Genomic DNA, 8869 nt, shown 5'->3' with positions numbered 1-8869 from the left:
AGCGCTGTCGTAGGCGTCTCACAGTAGGGACATTGCAATTTATTGCCCTGGCCACATCTGCAGTCCTCATGCCTCCTTGCAGCATGCCTAAGGAACATTCACGCAGATGAGCATGGACCCTGGGCATCTTTCTTTTGGTGTTTTTCAGAGTCAGTAGAAAGGCCTCTTTAGTGTCCTAAGTTTTCATAGCTGTGACCTTAATTGCCTACCGTCTGTAAGCTGTTAGTGTCTTAACCTCTCTGGTACAAGTGGGACAAGGACAACAGCCAATGAAATTTCAGGGTGTCAAATTCAAAACAACAGAAATCCCATAATTAAAATTCCTCCAACATACAAGTATTATACACCATTTTAAATATGTACTTCTTGTAAATCCAACCACAGTGTCCGATTTCAAAAAGTCTTTACTGCGAAAGCACACCATGCGAATATGTTAGGTTAGTGCCTAGCCACAGAAAACCATACAGCCATTTCCAGCCAAGGAGAGTGCTCACAAAAGTCAGAAATAGCGATTAAATTAATCACTAACCTTTGATGATCTTCATCAGATGGCACTCCCAGGACTCCATGTTAGACAACAAATGTTAGTTTTGTTCGATAAAGTTAATCTTTATGTCCAAATACCTCCTTTTTGTTTGCGCGTTTAGTCCAGTAATCCAAATGCACAAGGCGCGGGCACTAATTCCAGATGAAAAGTAAAAAAAGTTCCATTACAGTTTGTAGAAACATGTCAAACGATGTATAGAATCAATCTTTAGGAAGTTTTTTATCATAAATCTTCAATAATATTCCAACCGGACAATTCCTTTGTCATTAGAAATGAAAGAGAACGGAGCTCGTGCTCACGGCCGTGCGAGTGACTAAACTCGAGGCTTTCAGCCAGACCCTTGGTTGAAACGGCTCTTATTCGCTCCCCTTTCACAGTAGAAGCCTGAAACAAGGTTCTAAAGACTGTTGACATCTAGTGGAAGCCTTAGGAAGTGCAATCTGACCCCATAGACACAGTATATTGGATAGGCAATCACTTGAAAAACTACAAACCTTAAATCCAACCAGGAAGTGGGAAATCTTTCCTCAGGTTTTTGCCTGCCATATGAGTTCTGTTATACTCACAAACATCATTCAAACCGTTTTAGAAACATCAGAATGTGTTCTATCCAAATCCAAATCTACTAATAATATGCATACACTAGCCTCTGGGCATGAGTAGCAGGCAGCTTACTCTGGGCACGCTTTTCATCCGGACGTGAAAATACTACCCCCTACACCACAGAAGTTAATGATCGTTCCACAGGTGTATTTTCATTAATTGTTTATGGTTCATTGAACAAGCATGGGAAACAGTGTTTAAACCCTTTACAATAAAGATATGTGAAGTTATTTAGATTTTTAACTAATTATCTTTGAAAGACAGGGTCCTGAAAAAGGGATGTTGCTGAGTTATTTATTTATATATATATATATATATATATATATAATTAATATTATAATGTATATATTATACTTATAATCTACAGGTAACTGCCAGAATAAAGGAAACACCAACAGAACATGTCTTAATAGGGTGTTGGGCCACCATGTGCAAGAACAAGTTCAGTGCACCTTGGCATAGATTCTACAAGTGTCTGTGAACTGTATAGGAGGGATGCAACACCGTTCTTCCACAATAAATTCCATTGTTTGGTGTTTAGTTGATGGTGTTGGAAAAGGCACCACTCCTGAATCTTCAATAAGTGTTGAATTGGGTTGAGATCAGGTGACTGAGCTGACCATGACATACAGTTTATGTCGTTGTCATGCTCATCAAACCATTCAGTGTCCGCTCATGACCTGTAGATGGAGGCATTGTCATCCTATGGGGGCAGGGCCAAGGTAGCCAAAATTATGGCCTGCTTAGCATTTTTTATACATGACCCTAAGCATGATGGGATGTGAATTGCTTAATTAACTCACCTGAAACAACACCTGTGTGGAAGTACCTGCTTTCAATAGAGTATGGCACGGTTTTGACTCAACTTGGGTGAATGATGCGTCTTGACATTGATTGGGCCGAAGGCGGCACTATAGCAATCAACAAATTAAATTCCAAACTTTGAACAAGAGTATCTCATTTCCTGTTCTGAGCTTGGATTGTTGTCACTAATTGGCCCAAGGGGGAGGTCATTCATGTTTACTGTTGCCTTTTATAGTATTAGAATCCCCCTTTAGGGTTCTACCAAATATAGTATTTTATATATATATAATGTTAATATAATATTGAATTGTGTATAGTAATATATGTTAATATTGTGTATAGTAATATATGTTAATATTATGTATAGTAATATATGTTAATATTGTGTATAGTAATATATGTTAATATTGTGTATAGTAATATATGTTAATATTGTGTATAGTAATATATGTTAATATTGTGTATAGTAATATATGTTAATATTGTGTATAGTAATATATGTTAATATTGTGTATAGTAATATATGTTAATATTGTGTATAGTAATATATGTTAATATTGTGTATAGTAATACATGTTAATATTGTGTATAGTAATAGTATTATGCCAGCTGTATTTGAACCCAGGTCTGATTCTAACCCATTCAGTCATTAAAGGAATTGTTTGGCTTTGCAGTGTCATGGTCTGTCCATAGAAGGATTCGTTCTACCATCTTCAACGACAAGGGAGGTAAGGCGTCCAATCACAGCGCTGATTAGAAATGCCTCTGTTGAGAAATGATGTACAAAAAAAACGATGACTACTGATCATGCATTGGAATAATTCAGACAACTGTACTTCCTGACTTCAGAAAGTCTCTCTCTCTCCAACTCCCTCTCTCTCATCCCCTCCCATCTCCCATCCTTCCACTCCCCCAACCCCCGTCACACCCCAGATGACTTTAGATGAGATCAAGTTTGCGGTGCACGTGGAGACGGTGCTGAACCGGGTGCCCCAGCCAGAGTACCGCCAGTTACTGGTGGAGGCCATCTTAGTTCTCACCATGCTGGCAGACGTGGATATAGACAGTGTGGGCAGCATCATCCATGTGGAGAAGATCGTCCACATCGCCAACGACATGTTTTACCACGACCAGGTGGGTGGGCTCGCATTTGTTTGTTCTACTATGAGCAGGTGGGTTCTGTTCTTTTTTTTCTACTAGTACGAGATGGGCCTTTTCCTTTCTTTCCTTATTTCTTTTCCTTATTTCCTTCTTTCCTTTTCCTTCTTTTCCTTCTTTCTTTTCCTTCTTTCCTTTTCCTTCTTTCTTTTCCTTCTTTCCTTTCTTTCCTTCTTTTTCTTTCTTTCCTTCTTTCCTTTCCTTTTCCTTATTTTCTTTCCTTCTTTTCCTTTCCTTTCTTTCCTTCTTTTCCTTTCCTTTCTTTCCTTCTTTTTCTTTCTTTCCTTCTTTCTTTCCTTCTTTCCTTTCCTTATTTCCTTCTTTCTTCTTTCCTTCTTTCCTTATTTCCTTCTTTCCTTCTTTCTTTTCCTTCTTTCTTTTCCTTCTTTCTTTTCCTTCTTTCTTTTCCTTCTTTCTTTCTTTTCCTTCTTTCCTTTCCTTTCTTTCCTTCTTTTTCTTTCTTTCCTTCTTTCCTTTCTTTCCTTCTTTCTTTCCTTCTTTCCTTTCCTTCCTTCTTTCCTTATTTCCTTTTCCTTATTTTCTTTCTTTTCCTTCTTTCCTTTTCCTTTCTTTTCCTTCTTTCCTTTTCCTTCCTTTCCTTCTTTCTTTCTTTCTTTTCCTTCTTTCCTTTCCTTCTTTCTTTCTTTTCCTTCTTTCTTTCTTTTCCTTCTTTCCTTTCCTTCCTTTCCTTCTTTCTTTCTTTTCCTTCCTTTCTTTCTTTTCCTTTCTTTTCCTTCTTTCCTTTCCTTTTTTCCTTTCCTTCTTTCTTTTCCTTCCTTTCTTTTCCTTCCTTTCTTTCTTTTCCTTCTTTCCTTTCCTTCTTTCTTTTCCTTCTTTCTTTTCCCTTCTTTTCCTTCTTTCCTTTCCTTCTTTCTTTTCCTTCTTTCTTTTCCTTCCTTTCTTTTCCTTCCTTCCTTTCCTTCTTTCTTTCTTTTCCTTCCTTTCCTTCCTTCTTTCTTTCTTTTCCTTCCTTTCCTTCCTTTCCTTCCTTTCTTTCTTTCCTTCTTTACTTTCTTTTCTTTCTTTCTTATATTTTTCCCCCTTTTTTCTTAAATTAAAGTCCCTCCCTCCCTTCCTCTACAGAAGGACTTGGGAGCAGAGGAGCAGATCTTGGAGAGAGACCCCTCCACAGGAGTGTGTCGCTTGCTGTATGACAGCGCCCCTAGTGGACGATTTGGCAGTATGACATACCTCACCAGGGCTGTGGCTGTATATGTACAGGACTTCCTGCCCTGTGGCTCCTGTGCCCTGCAGTAGACACACACGTGCTGGCTGTATCAGAACACCTGTACCTGCCTTCTAAAGGGGGAGGCTTTTTCGGGAATGTGAAAGTAGAACATTTTAATATTATTTGACTTTGAGTGTGTTTTAAATGCCAGGATGTCATATTAATTTGGCCTTTCGTCTAGTGGAATTCGCTATATACGCTATTGAGGGAGCGAATCGTCTTTTCACACCCACTTGTGTTTGACAACAGCCGATAATCAGAATAGGGGGCGGCGCTCTACAAAAATGAGCGAATGGTAGAAACTAGCCCGATTGCGCATTAGATAAGTAGTATGTTGATATTTGTTGCTTACTGCATACATCTTTACTAACCAGTACGTCCTAAATAGTATGTAGTACTGTTAGTACACAATTTGTAGTTTTAGTAAGTACACTTTCTAAGTATGACTTAACGAGTCATTTAGTAAGCATGACAGATTTCAGACACACCAACATGTACACCCTTAAACACAAATAAAGGTCAAATAAAAACACAAGTGTGATCTGACTGTTAGACTTAAAAAGCATTCACCTGAGTGTTCACTGGGTCTCATTCTTTATCCTTTTTTTGTCCAGCCTGGCAGATATTTACATCTAACATGGACAACACACTGTCTTTGTTTGGTCAGACAAATAGCACCCTATTCCCTATATATAGTGTACTACATCGACCAGGCCTGTAATCTTTGCTAACTATTACTCGATAACTAGTAAGTAACTGGTACCTAGTCATTGATAACTAGTAAGTAACTGGTACATAATAACTGATAACTAGTCATTGATAACTAGTCATTGATAACTAGTAAGTAACTGGTACCTAGTCATTGATAACTAGTCATTGATAACTAGTCATTGATAACTAGTAAGTAACTGGTACCTAATAATTGATAACTAGTCATTGATAACTAGTCATTGATAACTAGTAAGTAACTGGTACCTAATAATTGATAACTAGTCATTGATAACTAGTAAGTAACTGGTACCTAATAACTGATAACTAGTCATTGATAACTAGTAAGTAACTGGTACCTAATAATTGATAACTAGTCATTGATAACTAGTCATTGATAACTAGTCATTGATAACTAGTCATTGATAACTAGTAAGTAACTGGTACCTAATAATTGATAACTAGTAAGTAACTGGTACATAATAACTGATAACTAGTCATTGATAACTAGTCAGTAGCAGGTACCTAGTCATTGATAACTAGTCAGTAACTGGTACCTAGTCATTGATAACTAGTAAGTAACTGGTACCTAGTCATTGATAACTAGTCATTGATAACTAGTCAGTAACTGGTACATAATAACTGATAACTAGTAAGTAACTGGTACCTAGTCATTGATAACTAGTAAGTAACTGGTACCTAGTCATTGATAACTAGTCAGTAACTGGTACCTAATAACTAACTAGTCATTGATAACTAGTAAGTAACTGGTACCTAATAACTGATAACTAGTCATTGATAACTAGTCATTGATAACTAGTCAGTAACTGGTACCTAATCATTGATAACTAGTCAGTAACTGGTACCTAATCATTGATAACTAGTCATTGATAACTAGTCATTGATAACTAGTCAGTAACTGGTACCTAATAACTGATAACTAGTCAGTAACTGGTACCTAATCATTGATAACTAGTCAGTAACTGGTACCTAATCATTGATAACTAGTCATTGAGACCTATAAGAGGGTTATCATGGGCAGTTTACAGGTCCATGATATGATTTGTTGAGATGACTTGACAATCAAGAATAATCATACAAATGTATAATCTTCTGGTAGGTCTGCCTCAATTTGATAGATGTTGTAACTCACTGTTTCCTAATCCTGGGGACCCAAAACGGTGAGCATTTCTGTTGTTGAACTAACACACTTGACTGATGGAGGTGTATTAGAGCCAGGACAATAACAAAAATGTGCACCTTGGGTCCCAGGGACCAGGATTGGAAAACACAGTTGAAACTGATGCTTCCTGGGTTGAATAGAAGTCACAATGTTTTACTTGAGAAAACATTTTTGTTTTATTGCCAGTGTGAGTTCTGGGACATTTTTGTTTCTGAACCTCAAGCCTATATGCTGTATTTATGAAGGTTTTGTGTTGTTTTGGGGATTTTCACAGTTTCAGTTTTTTACTAAAATACAAGGCAGAAAGTATAACGTAATATGCAAACAGAGGACGATGTAGATTTGATAAGTTACTTAATTTGAGAAATGTTTTCTTTTTTGCGATTTATTTTTGCAAGCTCAACTTTTATAAAGGTTAAGTTAAATGAATGTAATTGGCTTTGCAAGTATTCGATCAGCTTAAACGTGAGCCAACACAACAAACGGTAATGAATGTAACTAAAGGTGTGGTTTCCAAACGTCACCCTGTTCTCTATGTAGTGCATGAAACTATAAACTGAGTGGACAAAACATTAAGAACACCGGCTTTTTCCAGGACAGACGGACCAGGTGAATCCAGGTGAACGCTATGATCCCTTATTGATGTCACTTGTTCAACCTACTTTTTTTAAGCCTTGAGTCAATTGGGACATGGATTGTGTGTGTGTGTGCCATTCAGAGGGTGAATGGGCAAGACACATATTAAAGTGCCTTTGAATGGGGTCTGGTAGTAAGTGCCAGGCGCAACGGTTTAGGTGTCAATATTAGGAAGGTGTTCTTAATGTTTTGTACACTGTATATACACTACACTATATAGCCCTGGAATGGGGTGCCATTTTAGGGGCGCAACAAACTCAAATGTCAGTTTTTACTCATATTTAAAAAGTGCAATTTGTATTGGGATAAAATCCTTGACAAGAAAAGGGACAAGAGACTGCCACCTTGATGAGTTGAATAGTTATATATAATATATAAAATAAAATTATATATATGTCTTTACAGTAGATGGTGGTAACCTCAATGTCATTGGCTACTGGAAGGTTTTACTCTGTTTGACAATAAAATAAATAATCTAGATGGAAAATTAAAGGTTGTTGTGAGAATCCATTACAGTGTGATTTGTTCATAGTCACAAATGCATGTTACTGATGTATGTAAACCCGTTATGTCTGATTATCGCTGTTTCCATTTCATTGACCCTTTATTTAACAAGGCAAGTCGGTTAAGAACAAATTCTTATTTTACAATGATGGCCTACCTCGGCCAAAATTTAACCCGAATGACGCTGGGCCAATTGTGCTCCGCCCTATGGGACTCCCGATCACGGCCGGTTGTGAAACAGCCTGGGATCGAACCAGGGTCTGTAGTGACTCCTCTAGCACTGAGATGCAGTGCCTTAAACCGCTGCGCCACTCGGGAGCCCCCACGTGTAGTGTTTACCAATGTTTCACAGGAAAATGGCATTGAAAATACAGGGAGAATTACTTGATTCACAGCAAACAACATTTACTCACCTATTTTTTTTTTCTACTGCTCATTCTATAATTCAGGGGTGTCAAACTCATTCAATGAAGTACCAATTGAGGGCTTTTACAACTAATCCATGGTTGGGTTTTCTCTAAACAGCCACTACAAACGTATGCTAGCTAGCAACCAATAGAGGTGAATGTGGCACGTGACCAAAACATCAAATCAATCTCATATTTGGTTTGATGTCACATGCCATATTCACTTCTATTGGTTGTTATCTAACTGGTTTTCTTCAGGCCCGGACTATCTAACTGGTTTTCTTCAGGCCCGGACTATCTAACTGGTTTTCTTCAGGCCCGGACTATCTAACTGGTGAAATCATTTGGCTAACAGTCCAAGCTACAGATTTATTTTGCCATTGGAAAAGGAAAACATGCATACAAACCCCATTCACTTCTACTGATTGTTAGCTAGTGTTGGCTAAAACGAGCCCCATTCACTTCTACTGATTGTTAGCTAGTGGTGGCTAAAACGAGCCCCATTCACTTCTACTGATTGTTAGCTAGTGTTGGCTAAAACGAGCCCCATTCACTTCTACTGATTGTTAGCTAGTGGTGGCTAAAATAAGCCCCATTCACTTCTACTGATTGTTAGCTAGTGGTGACTAAAATAAGCCCCATTCACTTCTACTGATTGTTAGCTAGTGGTGACTAAAACGAGCCCCATTCACTTCTACTGATTGTTAGCTAGTGGTGGCTAAAACGAGCCCCATTCACTTCTACTGATTGTTAGCTAGTGGTGACTAAAACGAGCCCCATTCACTTCTACTGATTGTTAGCTAGTGGTGGCTAAAATAAGCCCCATTCACTTCTACTGATTGTTAGCTAGTGGTGACTAAAATAAGCCCCATTCACTTCTACTGATTGTTAGCTAGTGGTGGCTAAAACGAGCCCCATTCACTTCTACTGATTGTTAGCTAGTGGTGGCTAAAACGAGCCCCATTCACTTCTACTGATTGTTAGCTAGTGGTGGCTAAAACGAGCCCCATTCACTTCTACTGATTGTTAGCTAGTGGTGGCTAAAACGAGCCCCATTCACTTCTACTGATTGTTAGCTAGTGGTGGCTAAA

The 8869-nt window shown here is 38.1% G+C and overlaps 1 protein-coding gene across 1 annotated transcript in view; it reads left to right on the top strand.

Annotated features, from left to right (window-relative positions):
• The window catches only part of phka1a (phosphorylase kinase, alpha 1a (muscle)), a 62038-nt gene extending 54661 nt beyond the window's left edge, over positions 1–7377 (top strand). The window contains exons 32-34 of the mRNA XM_064931102.1: positions 2629–2682; positions 2888–3088; positions 4196–7377. Coding sequence (XP_064787174.1) covers positions 2629–2682; positions 2888–3088; positions 4196–4369 — 429 coding nt within the window. The 3' untranslated portion in view covers positions 4370–7377. The remainder of the gene's footprint in view (positions 1–2628; positions 2683–2887; positions 3089–4195) is intronic.
• Positions 7378–8869: the final 1492 nt, after the last annotated feature.

This window comes from Oncorhynchus masou, chromosome 23 (assembly GCF_036934945.1).
Source record: "Oncorhynchus masou masou isolate Uvic2021 chromosome 23, UVic_Omas_1.1, whole genome shotgun sequence".
Classification (NCBI taxonomy): Eukaryota; Metazoa; Chordata; class Actinopteri; order Salmoniformes; family Salmonidae; genus Oncorhynchus; species Oncorhynchus masou.
Note: the sequence above shows the minus strand (reverse complement) of the source record. Positions and strands in the feature narration are given on the sequence as shown.